General features: G+C 44.9%; 3 protein-coding genes across 4 annotated transcripts; 1 reads left to right on the top strand and 2 right to left on the bottom strand.

The window, feature by feature from the left end:
* Positions 1-637: 637 nt before the first annotated feature.
* On the top strand, positions 638-3,430 carry GL218_00416 (uncharacterized protein; the record flags this gene model as incomplete). The annotated part of the gene is made up of 5 exons (XM_033576833.1): positions 638-1,103; positions 1,762-2,044; positions 2,109-2,382; positions 2,440-2,852; positions 2,929-3,430. The coding sequence occupies 5 exons, from the start codon at positions 638-640 to the stop codon at positions 3,428-3,430; spliced, it is 1,938 nt and encodes a 645-aa protein (XP_033441952.1).
* Positions 3,431-8,687: 5,257 nt separating this feature from the next.
* GL218_00417 (uncharacterized protein) lies at positions 8,688-9,100 on the bottom strand (the record flags this gene model as incomplete). The annotated part of the gene is made up of 2 exons (XM_033576834.1): positions 8,688-8,927; positions 8,996-9,100. The coding sequence occupies 2 exons, from the start codon at positions 9,098-9,100 to the stop codon at positions 8,688-8,690; spliced, it is 345 nt and encodes a 114-aa protein (XP_033441951.1).
* Positions 9,101-15,964: 6,864 nt separating this feature from the next.
* Positions 15,965-17,070, bottom strand: GL218_00418 (uncharacterized protein; the record flags this gene model as incomplete). Of its 2 annotated transcripts, XM_033576836.1 has the most annotated exons (2): positions 15,965-16,631; positions 16,808-17,070. In XM_033576836.1, the coding sequence occupies 2 exons, from the start codon at positions 17,068-17,070 to the stop codon at positions 15,965-15,967; spliced, it is 930 nt and encodes a 309-aa protein (XP_033441844.1). The 2 variants fall into 2 exon arrangements, with proteins under 2 accessions (XP_033441844.1, XP_033441843.1); XM_033576835.1 differs by lacking the exon at positions 15,965-16,631 and having other exon boundaries at positions 16,804-17,070.
* Between the last annotated feature and the right edge of the window lie 869 nt (positions 17,071-17,939).

Here is a 17,939-nt window from a genome sequence, read left to right on the forward strand (position 1 = left end):
TCCGTCTACACTTCTTGCATTGTAAATTTCTACTTTCCCGTAATCAGAGCTATCAACCTAGTACTGACAGTTAAAGTTGCTGCGCATGTGTCTCCCTTCATGGTACTATTCGACGACGAAACGAATGGTTATAGACATCATATACTGCCTGTAGCGTATCATGAACCTCTTGTTCAAAAAGCCGTCTGTATCGCATCGGCCTTCCATCTATCATCACAAAGGCCACAGCTTCGTGCTCCCGCTGAGATTGTGAGGGCTAGCCTGATCCGTAAGCTCTCCGAAACTTCGGCGGTGAGCCCTGATTTGAGCGAGACTACCTGGGCGACCCTTGTCCTTCTAATAGTGGCCGATCTCGTGATAGGTCATGAGGATGTATCGACTTTATACAAGCTGCTCACTGTGTTTCTCGAAGCCCGAGGGCCTCTGAAGGAATCAGCAACTCAGTTAGAGAGGTTCTTGTATTTTCAGTCTTGCATGTTAGTCTAACCCCCAGGAACTTGTCTAGTACCTTATCCCCCTCTCCATGATAAACAATACTATAATATAAATACAATCCGGAAGACTTACAATAAGCAGCATAGGATTCTTTACGCAGCCGTTCTCTTCTCTCGAAGCTCGACCAGTTCCTCCTTCACGGATGTCGAATGATCCGGTCGACATGTTTAAGCGTTACGCGCACGGTCTCGAGAACTGCAAGCAACAAAAGAACCTTTCACAACGCCGGGGTTACGATTTCGCGAGAAACTTTCACGTGTACGAACAGTTATTTCGACTCGGGGGGGAAATATATACGATGAGGGCGGAATTAAAAACATGCTCGCTCAGTCCGGAATATTATATGGAAGATCGTGTACAACAAATCAGGACTCTCTATGAGCAGCTTGACCCGACCGCACCAGGGTCCCACGCCGTCGTATGGCCAATCTTCGTAGCCGCTGCTGAGAGCGTGTCAGAAGATCATCGACAATATTTTACTGCAGCACTAAAGAGAATATATAGCATAGCAGGTTATGCGAACATATCACGTGGGTTCACGATTCTTCCTGAGTTGTGGGCTCAACGAAGCAGAAAAAGCTGGACTTCTGCCATGTTAGAATATAAAGGTCTCGTCATATGTTGAAGACATGCGTTAATTAAGTGTGTCAATCAAGAGAATAGGTAAATTTTAGATTTAAAAGGAATTTATACTCTTGTAGTTGTCACAAAGTATAAGTCAACCCTCATGAAATGCTTATCAGAATTCAATTAGGAGGAGCGGGGCCGAAAGGTGAAAGGTTACACTCGGGGCCGGCCGTAAGCAAATTAACCTTATTTGATGGGGAAATTTCTAATTCCCATTCCTTTTTGGATTTTCCACCCTGTCACCTTCCCATGAACACATGCAAGGGACCACAAACGACGATCGGTACCCAGTGATGTCATAGCCAAGGTCTTGGGAGGGACAAAGAAACAAACAAGGCTAACAAACAGGGAACACTTCATATGTATTACAACGCACTTACCCAATAATATTCTACTAGTCTACCTCATACGTAGGATGAATTTTAATGGATTTTTACGAGATAATAATTTAATAACCTCAAACTTACCTAGGTACCTAACATATCCCGTCATCGTGACATTGTCGACCCACATCACAATTACCTTATTATGACAATAAGTGCTAAACGTTACCTACTATCTAATACCTAACGCAAATGGCAGTATTATCGTGTCATTTAGTATCGATATGGCTATTGTCGCTACTCTCGATCAGGACAGCCTTGGCTATACCGCCTGCATATCCACCTGCATATCCACCTGCACATCCTATGATTACACCAGCTCCCGACCTAAGTAATCGAGTACATGTAAACCGCCGCCTCGAACCTGGAAGTTACATTCACAGTATAATAGACAGCCTTGGGAGCGATGTATCAAGCTATGTAGCATCAGGCGTGCCACAGTTCTTCCAAGACTTCCCTAGTGGTGAAGCTGTCGCGAGCTCTCTTGGAATCCATAACTCGGACCTAGATGCTAAGCCCACTCAGGTTCTAAATCTCCCGTAAGAATAGACTTGTAATAACTCATCACTATAACAAGCTCCTCGCTAACAAGTGTGCTTTTAGAGCATATGCGAACTGGACCGAAGAAGGATGGAGCGTTCGAGTGCATGGAAACGTATACAAGCAACCTGATATCTCTCAAAAGAAACTCGATGATCTCGCCAATGTGTTTCTTATCGATGTAGATATAGATGAACTGTCTGAACCAGAGCAAAAGCAAGCTCGAAATTTAACAGCTTCCATCTATGTCGTTCAGCAGGGGGATTTGAATGTCACTATCGACTTTGAGAATGATGTTGACGTTCGCCCGGATGCAAGTGGCGGCGTGATCAATGCTGTGAGTCGATACAAGTACGGATGAACCACGTATTATCAGAAGACTAACAAAAACCAGGAGGGCGGTGCACAATCCATCGATCTCCCGTATAAAACAACAAGTGAAGGTGACTTTGATGCTTTCGTCGTCCTTCAGAACATAACTAGCTCCAATAATGGACACTTGATGGCCGGCAATGCAACTTCATCCATCCAGGCTCTCAACATGTACGCCAGGGGAACTGACACAGGAAACGCGACGGCCTACCTGGTGCCGCCAACAGGCTTCACGATAATATCTGATATTGATGACATTCTCCGTGTCACTAAGATTTATGACCCAAAAGAAGGTCTTTTAAACTCATTCGCACGAGAATTTACTCCCTGGAGGAATATGCCGGAGATCTACGCCAACTGGTCTGCCACCATCCCGAATTTCCACTTTCACTACCTCACTACGACACCAGAGCAGGCGACGAGGAACTACATGGAGTAAGTTTGTTCGCGCTATTGGACTTCTAGAGGCGTTAGTAGTAAGGAATACTGGCTAGAACTAACCACATTGCAGATTCATCTACAAGACGTACCCCCTCGGCTCATTTGACACGCGGCCGCTGAACTTTTCGGACGTTTCAGCAACACTATCAATACGTAAGGCGCTACTGGACAAGATCTTCCAAACCTTTCCGCAGCGGAAATTTGTCCTTATGGCCGACACGTCCAACTCAGACGTCATGAAGGACTACCCGCAGCTAGTGCACGACTACCCGGGACAGGTACAGTGTATATTCCTACGTAACACAACAGCAACGGACAGCTCGGATCTGTTCCCCTACGACACCTCGGGTTTCGAGGGGATCGACCAGAGGCAGTATATGTTCTTCGTTACCCCCGACGATTTGAAAAATGTGGATATTGTCGGGGGGAATTGCCACAACCAGGCTGTCGTCCAGAATGTGACATTCGGATATCAGTGGCGCGAGCTCGGGAATGCTGCATCGTCTTCTCGGTGTTGGAATTGGACTTGGGGTTGGCTGTCGGTGATAGCGGCGCTCTTCTTGTTTCTCTGATTGAGGCTTTTACTGGGTGCGTTATGCGAATATTGGAACGTCGCTTGAAGACTGATAGAGTTCGATCGTTTATACCGGATATCCTGAGTTAAAAGATCGATTATAATTAGCTTGCCTTCCTGCATTGTCTAACTGTTAGCCTTAGGGAGATACGGCCGTTAAAGGTCTTGAACATAGATTATACCTACCGTGTCACTGTCAATTCCGGACGCGTCTAGAATATCATCTCTTGGCGACTTTTTCCGATCACAAAGCTAACAGATGAAGGAGATTAATCGTCAAATAGTTTAATCCTACAAGTTATTGTATCAGTTGCCTTTCCTCGTTCTAACGTTGAGATCGACTGTACTGACAACGATTACATCAAGACTATTGTTCTTATGTAAACGGCCCTTGTTCCTCATTTCGTTGATGTCCTCTGGCTAGTCATATTCCTAGCAAACATCTCTGACTAAAAGGGCATGGGTTGGCTACTGCGATTCATACCTTAAATCCCTAGTTAGAAAGGGGATACCTATCGGACCATTATAGCCCAGCCAGCCCCTGTTTTCTAATAATATTAATCTGATATATCACCCCTCTACTTAGGAGAAAATTTACCGGCTCCGACAAATGTCTACTATCTGTAACAGTTGTTTTGTGAAACACTAACTGTAATAGTTACCCAGGCAGAATGTTGTCAAAAACATGACCCATACTGTGGTGGCTGGTATGGGGGGGTCCCTTTTGACGCCATTTCGCTAGGCACATAACATCGGTCTATGTGGTTATGCTAATTACCTCCTTAGCCTACTGGGATAGGAGAAAGCCACTCGTATTCTTTACGCGTCTTTTCTATTTGAATTATGTTGGTCAGGGGCTTGTATGGAGTACTTAGTTAATGTATCCACGCACGTTACTCTTCTCTTCGATGCTGTTTTAATAATTCTCGCATACGTGGTAGTTTGCAAACCCATCCCCGAGGCCCCGAGGAGTAAGTACCGCATACATTATAGCTAGTGTGACCATTAACCGATTTTGATCAGCGGTCTGGTAAGTTTTACAAGTAGATAGTCGGTAGGAGTAAACCTTCCGTTAGAGGGGTTAAGAGATTACCTGGGGGGGCACAAAAATTACCTCGGAATGTTGTAATCGGACTAGGTAGGACAGAGGTCATCGTAACCTAATACATTCCTAATACCATCAAGTTGCATATCAAGTACCTAACCACTATCCTTTGTATAGATTAACCAGAGCCTATCGGATGAAGTTTAAACAGGATATGCGTACCGGTTAGGAAGTAAGGTACATACTGGGAATTTAACGGAAATTAGGTAGTTAGGGCTTCTTGATAAAAATTATCCCACGTCCCGTTGGCTCTCCTGTTAGGTTCTTATTAGCTCTAGATCAGGTAACACCTACCGAGCCACACCCAGGGTGAGTTTCTTACAAGCAGCAGGAGACTAGCTAGAAGGCACGGTACTATTTGATGTATACATTTTGTGAGGTTGGCTAACGCGGTTCGATTTCATATTGCGCTGTAACCCCTCAACACGACCATATATGCATGGGTCTAGCGAAGGCTGCTCTAAGCCGTACTCGACTACTCCTCGATATGAATCAGTTCTTCGGCGTTGTCTAGTTGCCCGGGACGGGATACTACATAGCGTCTCCCGTCATTTTAAAATAGGGCTGATGGTTGGACACTCCAATTTCTTCCTTGATGTTGGACAAAATTGGATAGCCTGGCGTTGGCTGGAAGACTCAGAAGAAATGTAACCACATGAACCCTGCCGCTGCCAAGGTTGATCCAATGACCAGATATATCTGTACCTTAGAATGAGTTTGTACAACACTTATGGGGAAGACCTGCCTTCATGTATGTCACCTCGATCATACGAAATGTTCTAGCCTTCCGCATCCCGAAACTCGGGAGTTGTAAGACCCAATGGTTGTATTGCTTCCCATCGCCGAAGAAACCTTCGAGCAGGCAACGATCGACGATCGAGAATTACCGATAAACGATCAGTGATAGGTCAAATGCAGAATATGTCCGTCCAGCTGCAAAAAAAAGCATCCCCTATTAATACTATAACCCTTATTAAGACCCAATATAGCGAACCACGACGACCCAACAATCTTTATTACAACCAATAGTCAGTCCTCTAGAAGGAAGGTCATTATTCGACCAAGCCTACGAGTTCCCCTATCTGAGCATGGGAAAATTTAACGCCACCCTCTTGAGGGTATCTGGACCAAACTATATTCGCGCTATCAAAAACACGAATAAAGAATAGGAAAGCAATTATATTGTTACGAGTAATCATAAACTAAACTAGACAACTACTTCATTCTTCATTCTAGTTGTCTCAGTAGTCAAGATGGACGCGTAAAGCCATTTACTTGGTAGGAATTCAGTCCTGTTGGAGTCAAACACGAAGTGTTGGTCCTAGTATGATATGATACATCATGGAATAATCAAGAATACTTGCATATTGCAGTTCGTGATAGATATTATATCTTATGAATATCAATTGATGAACCTTACCTATAGTATGCACTTTATCGAGCTCCTTCTATGGTCTAGAACAGAAAAAGGTCGACATATCGGGCCGCAGACTATAGTGAGGGCTATAATCAAGGAAAGTGGCTTAATGGGTTATCGAGTAGTTTGGCTTGAGTGCTTACAAGTTGATATTTACGTCCGTAAATGGCTGATTTTGCGAGTGACTTAGCTCGTTCTCACTATTGTATAGAATCTTAGGATTCTTAGGCCAGGCAAGCGTGCTAGGAACTTGATAAGACGCGTAAACCGTAACGTCATGCAATAATAATGATATGTTCTTAGTAAATACATGTAGTTTTTCTTAGATAATTTACCTAGGGAAGGCCCAGTACCCTATCGGTTGAGATGCAAAGCCACAGTAACGGAACGTTGAGATGGTTGTTTACTTCCGGACAAACATGACTGTATTCCATAAATGGACATAAGAATACTAAGAGGCCCGACTTTGAATTTCTCGGGCCGGTTCAATACTTACCACATCTGGATGGTGGTTCAGCCCAAGGATGATGATGACATAGGTTTAGCGTGATCATCAGTACCAAAAGGTTGACGCGCATACATAGCAGGGGGCTCCCGCGGGGTGAATGGGAATCCTGGGATATGATATGTAATATAGGTATGTACGATAGAAAATGGAGGCCCTAGACATGCAAGTAGGAGTAGGTAGGAGCAGGTAGGAATCTGATGTGCTGATGTGTCCAAGGTTGGAGAAGATTGTAGTACGGCATATGAGACATTGATAAAATCGGAAAGATGTCGTACGAGATTTGCAGCTGTCAGATATTCGATGTGACATTAATACCAGTAATACCAGGTATATGCTGACAACTCATTACTTGTTTCGGTATTTACTGCTAAATACTCATATACAATTCCTAAGTAAACAAACTCTGAGGCTGAAAATTTATAGGGTAGGGTAGATGAACAAACTACGTAATAAGGCTTTTTGGGAATTACACCAGAGGTTCAATATGTGTGGAGAAGATTGAAGGTGGAGCAAAGCGGACCGGACAAGCACTTGGAAAAGCTTTAAGCACGTGGCCGAACAGGGCCTGGATGCTCCATACCGAGCGGGCCCCCACCTTCGATACCCCCTGTTCATGTCACGGTTGCGGATAGGCGCATCCGTTAGTGTTCCCGATTTCCCAGCCACCTTAACCGTGCAATAAGGCCGACTGGTTCGGCTAGATTAGACCCGCTTTGACTATGGTATTTACCGTATGTCCTTATTAACTGTATTAACTGATAGGATGATTTTTGACTACCTAATTTTCTGAAGCGGATATTTGCACATAGAACACTTACACTCTAATACTTCTGACCTCTAACCTCTAACCTCTAATATTAAACCATCATTATCACGTCATGCTTTCCCTACCTATAGATACCCTAGAATGGGAATTTCTATTGTATACGTGTATGTCCTCAAGTGCAAACAGGTAGCTACAGTACATATCCCACTTATATTATAGTATAAAAAAAGCCTAACCAATCAAATTTCAATGAATAATGTACTGTAGCTAGTTCGCGCTTGAGGACATACGCATGCCTTCATGTCATCTTGGTCGTAGTATTCTTGCAACATAAATCGGACATAACAATTCCGCGTCTTAGTACGGCCACTAATACGACGCATATAAGCCTCGCAGACCATTGCCGTCCTTGTGGCTTTGCCTATCTCTACGTTGGAAATAGGGATATATGCATAGGTGCACATTGATGCCGTTGTATTGACCCTTTCTAAAGAGCTTTAGTGGTCAACCACAGAGATTATGAAGAATGCCGGCTATCATAATCATACCTACCTAAGGTGTACCTAGGGTAATCAGTAAGCTTTTGTCACATTCCGGATATTAGATTTGCTACCGACATTTTCTTTGCAAGGCGCGTATAAGTTACAGTACCAGAAAAAAAAACGATCTATCATCACGAGGCTCATACCAGACGCAATAGCTAATGCAGCAAGCCCGATTGAGAAACCCCAGGATCTATATTGCAACATTATTCTACTTCAAACTCGAGTACATGTAGGTAGTTAGCGTCGTGGAGTTACGTGCCCTATTCATACGTCGCCCTCATTTCTTTTTATCCCTTAAACTGCATTATTGTAATTCCAATTTTATGGTATAAATTTAGTACCAAATTGAAGGTTTTTATTATGCGGGATCCTTTCACAAAATTGCGATTAAACTCCTTGTTTTAACATGACAGCTACTATTAACGCTCTGTAGACATTAGGCGAGATAGCCTCGCCTAAGTGCTTGAAACTACTACCATACTAATTATTTACCCTCACCCATGGCTACGAGTGCTAAATCTTAAAAATAACATCATACTTTCGTTCCATGGCAATGTGCGCTCTTTTTACTATAAGGACCGAACTCGGCGCAATCTTTGATTGAGAACATTTCCATGAACCGTTGAAATCGTCGCAATTCATCAACTATTCAAGTGAAGCTAATCATAGGCTGATTTTGTAGCAAACGCCGCCGCTTCCGCCATACGATCGTCAGTTCATTATTAGAGCCTGGGCAAACTGGTGGCTGCGCCCCACAATCCCGGTTGTCTTTTTGGATATGTATTCCCCAATGCCATTAATCCGCTCCCTTAATCCCTGGAAACTGCTAGAAGGTCCCATCTGATTATTCTCAACATTCGACGCCATGACTTCGCCGTCATCGGCCATACAGACATACAGATTTCTCCCTCCTCTCAATAGCTCGTTGCCGGGATCGGGGCACCGGGAGTGGCATTGGTCGTCATCACTGTAGGAACTTGAGTCTGGTTGACTTTGTATCTCAAAATCCATTGACTTCCAGACTCGTTTGTATTAACAAGCTCCATCAACGTGTAGTGTACGACGCCATCCTCGACCCGGGGAACGCAAATATCGTGTGAGTGCCTCGGCAAAGGCATCTCGGGGACTTCTCCGTCGACATCTCGTCCCTCCGCCTACAGGATGTATTAGCCAAATTTCTATTGTAAGATGCGATCTCACTATCTCCGGGAGAGTGACTTACGCAACAGTTTGCGCAGGGGGAATTGTTAACATATACCCAATTAGGGCAGTTATGAGTATAAAAGTATTTGCATCGGTACTTATAGAAACCGCCGCTTCCACTCATCGTGAATGATACCTTCACTTGAAATAAGGGAAGCTGTCGGCTTTAAAGGATAAGACTTTAGCGACTTAGTCGCGAGGTAGAGCAATGAGTTATTACTGAATGACAATGTCAAGGAGGTTACTGCCCGCTGGCAGCCAAGCGATAAGGTTTCACTGACGGACTGCAAAGTCCAATTCAGTGAGAAAGTAACCAATATAGGTGCTCAAGAACCTCGAAATGGCTCTTGCTGCAAGGATGCTCCGAAAAATAGAGTGATCTACCAAGGTAGGTGTGCGGAAACATCCTTATTTATCTCCAGGGGTCTTATCCTGCAGTACTATGTATATATATACGTAGCTTACTTAAGTACGTACAATGAGATGGTTTCTCAGTAAGGTCTTGATTCCTCAAGACTCAAGAGGTGGTTTCTAAAGATCTGTCTAGGCCGTGCCGATGTTCTGGCAAACACGTTCGGGACACAACAGCTTAGGTTAGGCAGTCTGCCATATCTTTCCAACGGGAGTCCCCCTGCCATGCATCAATAAGGACCCTGCGGCGACAAGGGTCAAAGTGGATCCTCAAGTATTCTGGAAACACGCCTTTCATTTAGTTATAGCACACTCCTATCAAATACTGTAGAAAACTGTGCGGGAGCAGCTGGCATATCAACTCTGACATGTCATATATAAGAGGGGTCGTATCATATGTAGTAGATGAACATCGTATTTTTTTTGGACCAACCCTAAGAAACAACGACTTAGATCTTTGAAAAGAGCGCGAGTAGAGAATCATCGGACCATTACCACTAAACCCGCGCTGACCTCGCTATTGGTATGTTGAAGGGTAGAAGGGTAGGATACGCGACATTGTATTAAACATAACTTCTCGCCCATTGGCGGAACTTGGGTAAAAGAAGTCGTAAGATTCCAACCGGGACTCGAGAACTTCGCATATATGAGTTCTGATAAAAAAGGGGCTCTTTTTTTAGTTGGACACAAAATGTAGTAGTTGTGTTCCAACGCAACCAAATTTTTTTTTTCAGTTTTGTTGCCTGCATTCTGTTGTACCATGCCAGCATCGAAAGGGATCCAGACGGCGGTGGGAACGGGGGCAAGAGGTTTGTCTCCCAGCGCCGACAGTTACACTGCGGCCAAAGGGTCGAATAGCAAAGCGGAAAGGGCTTGAAGCTTCCTAATAGGGATTGCTAGGAGTGGTATAAGCTAACATGAGACCCCCAACTACATATATGTACCTACCCACCCCCATCGCCATCTTGCCGCGCTTCTACTCCCCTTTAACGACGACCCTACATATGTTGCTAAGGAACCATTCTCCAATGCAGAATAATTATACCCCAGATGAGGCTGAAGATTCCAAGAAAAAATCAAAGATTTACTATTGGCCGGAAAGCCCTCCGCGGTGGACAACGGCATAAATTAATTAATAAATCTCCTTACATCGTCCAACCTGCATACGTGTGTGTGTATATATTATATATATATATATATATATACCTACATAATATGTGCGGTACCTACATCTGAGAGCGTATATACATACTTATCTAGGTAGTGTATGTATTATACTTACATACCTCCTTACATACCATGTACCTAGGTAATTATGTAGGTAGGTTAGGTACCTAAGGTATGTATAACCATTACACATAACTTACATGTGTGTAAGTTTACAACTTCCATATTAATTAAGCAAGCTCGTTTACTAACGGGCCCTTGCGTTTTGATCACCTAATAGTGGGAACATTGGAGAAACAAGGGAGGCATCTACACTAGGAAGCAACAGGGAAGCCCCCGGGGCAGCACTGACTCCCGCTGTGCTAGGTCGGGTAAGACCCTAGGAAGCCTCTCCGCTCCACTCAAATAAAATGTCTTAAAACTTAAACCCAAAAGAAATCTCCGGTCTCCGGGGAGAGAGGCCGGAAAAACCTGGACTAGGACAGGGTCTAAACATTTTGACCCTTGACGTCAAACTTCGAAATTTCCCACACCAACCAACTTTCATCATAATATCAACTATCAAGAAATTTAGAAGCTCAGAAACTTACAGAAATTTATCCTAGAAATGAGATAATCTGTCGCGCCACAAATACTCGCCCACTCATATCATTCGCATCGCGTCTGCCTATACATCTGCCTATCATATCTATCATATGCGCGTTATGCCTAATCGTTACGTCTAATCGAATGCATGCAATCCTTCCTTTCATCTATCCGTGTCATGATCTACCTCTAGGCTCATTTTTGTTTCGTCTATCTCCTAAGCTAACCTACCATTCATACTCGGAATAGTATGTCTCTTTTTTTTTCGATGGCGACTACTTATTGCATATATTAATACGCATATAGAAACCTCGCTCTTAGTCGGCGTGAACCTGCACACTCACATTCATATACAGATGCACGACTTACCGTAGCGGGCTCGTGTGTTTGTACTTGGGTTGCCGAGCCTAGGCTAAAAAACAATCTATTGACATACGCACGTATGTATAGTCTCGTAGCTATGGCCGATCATTCGCCATATCGAGCATTACCTTGGCGGATGCTTTACGACGAATACGGGTCATCGGCTTCTGTGTATGGGATTGCTCTTCGATCCCGTGGCACTTGTGGTGTCTATCAACACTCGCTGGCGCGCTCATCTCAGCGGCTAACCACGAGCATCTTGAGATTAATCTGGGTCACTATTCTGTATATGTCCTGGTTGAGGGAGAAGAGTTGTCGTATGTTCAGTTCATAAGCCCACGAATGTTCCACCCGGTTTCCTACGTATAACGATGCCGGAACATATTCAATTCACGACTATCTTAAGCCGATTCGACTTCGGGTACAACCAGGTCCTCGGCCTAGACAATTTTCAAATGTATCATGCATGTCCTGTGTCGCGATGGACGGCATACTCTACTCTACCCAATTCTTAAGGAACCTCCGTATCGGAGTACACCACATGAACAACAGTCGCGGATTCAGGATGGCGTGTCTTTCGTCAAGCAACATGCCGGTTAGTCAGTTTGCGGCTAACATGTCTGAGCAGTAGATGTTATTTGGTCTATGACATGTCAGGCTATGTTATTTCGAGATCTACGGCAGACGTAGAAGTGCATGACGCGATACAGCTGTCCTTATGGCCAACGATTTGATTAGGTGGTCGCCTGCGATATAATGCGGCTTAATGGTCTACTATTACTTAGTATCTCCTCCAAAACCAGCCGCTGGAGTCATATTCGAGGCTATTCTTGGCTAGGTTAGATACGTATTTGCAAGGTAAAACAACTTTGAGCGAGTTTTTGGAAAACTAGCCTAGACGCGGATTGATGTTTACTAATAACAGAATGTTTTGTATTTGGTACTCGCATATTCTCTGCATTTGTTGGCTTGCAAACAGGGTAGGCTTCAGATCATTTCCAACTCCAGAACCGTGTTTTCTTTTACTTTCAAACTTGGACGAAGACTGGTCGGTACTATTGACCTATTCTTACTAGCTTAGTGTCGGGGTTGGTTCCATGTCCACGATAAACTTACAGGACCACGGCTTGGGGTTGACACCTTCATACACATGTCATCATCTCGAATTGGAGACTGTTAGCGACATTGGGATAAGCTTAGCTGTGATTGGCAACTGGGACATGTTGATCTACTTTTTTTTCCCTGATGGCGTTGATCTAAACTGGTCATCCCGGGTTGTTGGTTCTGTTGCATCTCCAATCCCTACCTGGGGATTAGATACACTCACTACTCGAGAGCCAGCCAGCCTTACTCGCTAATGTTCTATTACTGCCCCATTAGCGACATGCAATGTGACACTCGATGGCCCGCGTCGTATGATACTGCAACTCAGAAGACCAGTATTGATTTTCCAAACCAAGCTTTCAGTTCAGCAGTGAGTCTGCCGGGGAATATTAAGCAGGAAACAACCAGTGATATTGCCCGATGCAGAGTTTGTGCTAGATGCCGCGCCTGTATTATTCTGGGCTTGGGCGGGAGAACGATACAATCAGTACCTTCGCTTACACGCCAATACATTGATACCCCATCTTGGAGATGTGGGAATCCGAAAAGACACTAGAGAAATTTGCTATTCGGTATCATCGAATCGCATGGAATGTACATCTTAAAACGCTACTGTCTAGATAGGTAACGTTGGCTATCTACGAAAGTTTTCGGTCAAGATAACAGACCCTCCTAACCTCTGAACCTCTGATTTTCGCTTTTCACCACTCAGAATCAGAGTTCGATATATAGCACGGTGGGACGATATTCGCAAACGATCAGCTATTTTCATAGGATAAAGAGGAAAGCTACGAAAGCTACTATAAGGTTTCGGTGTCCTATGCTCTCAAGATGTTGTGAAACGACGGGATCAAGGAAAACCGCATGAGAATCTTATCACAAGTCTTTCGGAGTCTAGGCAGCTACCTACAGCAATTCGCGCCGAGAAGTCCCTGCAGATGTGATGTTGCATGGAGGTATTACTACAGCTTGTATAACAACCGCGTCTACTCAGTTGCCTGTACAGCATCTTAGCTCAGTTCTCATTTGCGGATCAGCATCACGGCCCAGAACTTCCGAATCTCCAGGTAAGTTACGGGAACCAATAATCACACCTTCCCTCTATGCGATTAATTAAAATCGGAAACTCGTGTCGCCACTTGAGTTCAGCTACACCTCCTTTATTATGCCGCCTCCAATATGAAGATAGAGAAATAGAAGCATCTGAATACTTCACATATGATGGCGCGTATTCTCTCCTTGGTCGAGTTCTGCCTGATCCCACTACCATCGATATCACTCGCAGTAACGAGAAGGTTGGCACTTGGCTTTCAATAGTCGGTCAGCAATCTCGATACCTATATTTCATTTCTGTCTATCCTCTGCTAATGAATGCACAAGGACAATGGTAAAGAAATACTTGCGGGCCTTTTTAAGCTAGTCAATTACATCAACGTAAGATGAAAGATGGTGGAGTTACTTTCCTTAGGAACTTTACGTGGCGTTTTTTAGAATTGATCAAACACGCATAACCGATAATAGGCATATCAGATATCAGATGATATGCCTTGGTAGTTATTGATCTTAGTCAGGAGCATGTGAATGCCTTCTTATTCCATTCTTCTTGACCCTCTAAGTATATCCAAGTGTATCTTCAGTGGTGGCAAAATCGGAGAAGCATGGAAGGTGGAAGTTTTCTAGTACGATACGACGTTACTTGAGCATCAAGGCAAGATTTGCGGCTTACAAAGAGGTCAACATCATGAAATCGTGGCGACCAGTTCGTGGCAATCGTAATCTTACAGTGCCGATGCGAAAATACTGATTACATGATTACCATGAGGTCCCCGGGCCTATATCCTATTTTAGTCCTATTTTGGAGGAGCTTGTATGATTTTACTCTCCGGCACCGCGGTTCAACATAACACATTAGCTCTCACAAGACATAGCCACCTCGATTAAATGTTGGCCTCAGGTGTATCCCCTAAGAGGTATTCCGAACTTGACGGCGATTCCTACGGGAACTTACTTCCCCGCCACAATCCCAAGATCATCCATACCTGCGGGCTAATCGGCCTGGCCACCATCAAAAGGACACCTCGCCTAGTTGGCAATCACTAGGGACGAGTTTATACTCTAATTTCATAACCTGGTTGTTTTTTTTTTTTTTTTTGAGCGGCTTCCTTCGGACTGACGATCATGCTAGATGGTCGGGCTGACAGAAATCTGTATCTCGACAACTTGGACTCTTTCAGGTCAAGTCTAAAGCAGGCAGACAGCAATACATGAACACCAGGACCGAAGACTCGTCAGTAAGCTTTGGGCCAATCAAGGGACTGGCTTGTCGAGAAGCCATCTAGACTGTTCCAGAACCAAGATTGCTTGGCTTTTAAAGCCTCGTGATGGCTTCTGAGGAAGTATTGTGGACCGCTACTATGCATGGAGACCGATGCCTGGCGTTGGAGATGAGAGATGCGGGCGATATCTGTCCGCTGCGTATGACTCCTCGTATTCATGCGGTTAGCATCTAGACCTCATTACGTGCGTGGTCGTTTTATTCCCTTTGCGTCTTATGATGGACGCATGCAAACGGTAGTTGCACGCCCTACCTCTTCTAACCACCTCTCCGAGCAACCGAGGCTGTGTCACGTCTCAAGGGTTACGTCTCGCCATCGAAGACCCTCGGTAACGAGATATTCTCAGAAGGAAAATACTTCAGTCATTGGTACGTCTGGGCGCGGGTATTCGAGTATGTATGCTTTAACCCTTAGTCGAATTATGATCAATCGTTCTTATTCAAGCATATGAGAATGCTATCTCGTTTGGAGCGCCCCCCAAAATACCACTTGAATTTCGTTCCGGTATTAACCTGAAGCTTGCCTGGAGGAATTTTTAGGAGCATTGAAGAAAATATTTCTCAAGCGCTTAGCAAGGGGCGATCTTTTCCAACCCCCTTTCCCTACGTTAAGTATACCCCTATCTTTATAGATCACAAAGTAAAAGCAAGCGATTATTCGACCATTAATTCCAAATGTGTCTATTTTAATAGCTGATAATGGTAACTACCGAAATCCTATACCGGTACGTAGGGCAAGGATATCTGCACAGGATAAACTGCATCTCTGCAGGTTGTCTTGGGTGTGTGAAAAAATTTGGCGAGTTTTTTTACGTCTCTTTTCATATTGCATTCCCAATCCCAATCCCCTTTACCCGCCTATCATAAAGCACCGATCGGAAGATCAGAGCGCCACAACTTGAACACGGAATATTGACTCTATCCGTTTATATGTCAAATCATATGACGAGATAGCTCGTGTAGGTATTCATCATAACAAAATATTCGCCTGCCCAATTCCTAGCTTTCCCTTAACCACGACAATTATCGTTGATACACTGCTCTGCTGTCCGCCTCGATAGGTATTCGAGATTCGGCACTCATCTCTTTGACGCCGTGCTCATTAGACAGCTCTGACGGCGGCCAGTTGACGTGCGTCGGCGGTTGAGTAAAGGGCGGTGCGCCCCATGTCGTCGAGCTCCAGTTATTAGGGCCCATCATGCTTTCTTGGGCTTGTAGTTCTGCCGTCTCTTGCCTCCTCTTCCGCCGTCGCGACCAGAACATCCATAGTACCACCGCGCCCAAGGCCAAAACCACAAATGCAGCACCAACACCGATACCGGCGGCGGCGCCGGTACTAAGCTTGGTATCCCCGTTGTTATCAGATTGCGCTTCCGCTGTTGTTGATGTCGAGGGCGAAGTTTCTGATGCGGGGGCGGAGTTGTCTGATAGTGACTTGGAAACTGCGGTTGCCGTCTCCTCTGCCGTCGTTGTCGCGGGACTATTCTGGACCACAACGCCGTATGCCATGATGGTACCGGGGGCGAACAAACTCGTTAACGACCCAGCTTCCTCATCCCCATTCAGTGTGCCATCGATCGTCGTGAAGGTTGTCTCCGTGTCTACTCTGTATACGGACATGCAACCCAGCGTTGGTCCCCATGGGTAGCTATAGCTGCTCGACGTAGGTGCACATTCGTAATTCCCTTGCCTAGATAGGTATGTCTCATTAGATCTCTACATTCGGTATATTGCTTCCCTCGTCGTTCGAAACCGCTCGTTTCTCAACATCAAGCACGGTATCCTATCCTACCAAATACTACGGACATGTGGCTACAGCTACGGACATCTAAGAGCAAGGAAAAACGCGTATGCGTTATTACTTACGGACAACATGTCGCCCGCGTGGCGACGATTGTATCATCCTGGGTCGATATAGACTCGCAGGCGCGTGTATAGCCAGAAGGGCATACACCAGGACTGTAATACTGATTTTGATAGGGAGAGTAGTCGTCAGGGAAACATGATGACTGTCCCGGGCGGCCATGCAGCCAGTAGAAGGTTGAAGCGGTGTTGACCCAGTACAACGCCGACGATGCGACACAGTCGGCTGGTGGCGTGAAGCTCGTCGTAAGTGGACCGAGCGACATAGTTGCGTACGGCCCTAAGCCCTCGGCCGAGTGGTTGACAGACGGATAAACGATTTGGATCCCGTGTTTACGTCCTTCTCCTATCTCTATCTCTATCCCGTGTCCCTTGTCCTTTTTTCTTTTTCAATAGACCGACCAGCAAGAACAGCCTCTACTATGTGCGATCTGCTGTGCTTGGTTGCACTTATCTCGTCTCGTCTCGTCTCGTCTCGTTTCGCCTCTTTATTATTCCTGAATTAATGAAGAAAAGACATATCTCGTTTTCGTTTTTTTCTATATTTTCCACGGCGACGCTACACGCAAAGAGAAGAGAAATTAAAACCCGACTACAGAGAGAAAATGTCCCTGTCCGCCTCGTCTGCCCACAAATTGGCAGTACGCCTAGTTTATTAAAATTTACTGGGTGATGGACATGTTGGCACTTCGGATGCCAGAAGGATTGGAATCCCGGCCCAGCATGATCTCATGTCGTATGTGAGCTTTTCCATCATAGGTTCTTTATGCCGGCTTCGCCCTGTCGAGTATATACTGGCTTAGCAAATCAAGGGGCTCGCATGTCCCGCTGTCATTGGAGACTCATCTGTTTTCTTATTGCCACACATAGTAGCGAACCTGGTTCTATTTTGCTTCTTAGTTGCGAATATGCATGGATGGGCAAATAGGGTAGCAATAAAGCGCGTCTATGCCACCCCAGCCTTTTCCACTTATAGTAGGGATCGTCGTGCCTAGACATCTTTCAAACTAGACTAAGCTCTTTTCGACTCGACTTTCACGCAAGTCGAAAGGCTGAGCTGTCTATCTCTTACAGGTACACGTGCTGAAGATTTGGAATTGGTTAGGTTAGTTTTTTTCTGTCTCCGCTAATAGGG

The sequence above is a fragment of the Daldinia childiae genome, assembly GCF_008694065.1.
Source record: "Daldinia childiae strain JS-1345 chromosome Unknown Scaffold1, whole genome shotgun sequence".
In the NCBI taxonomy this organism is placed as follows: Eukaryota; Fungi; Ascomycota; class Sordariomycetes; order Xylariales; family Hypoxylaceae; genus Daldinia; species Daldinia childiae.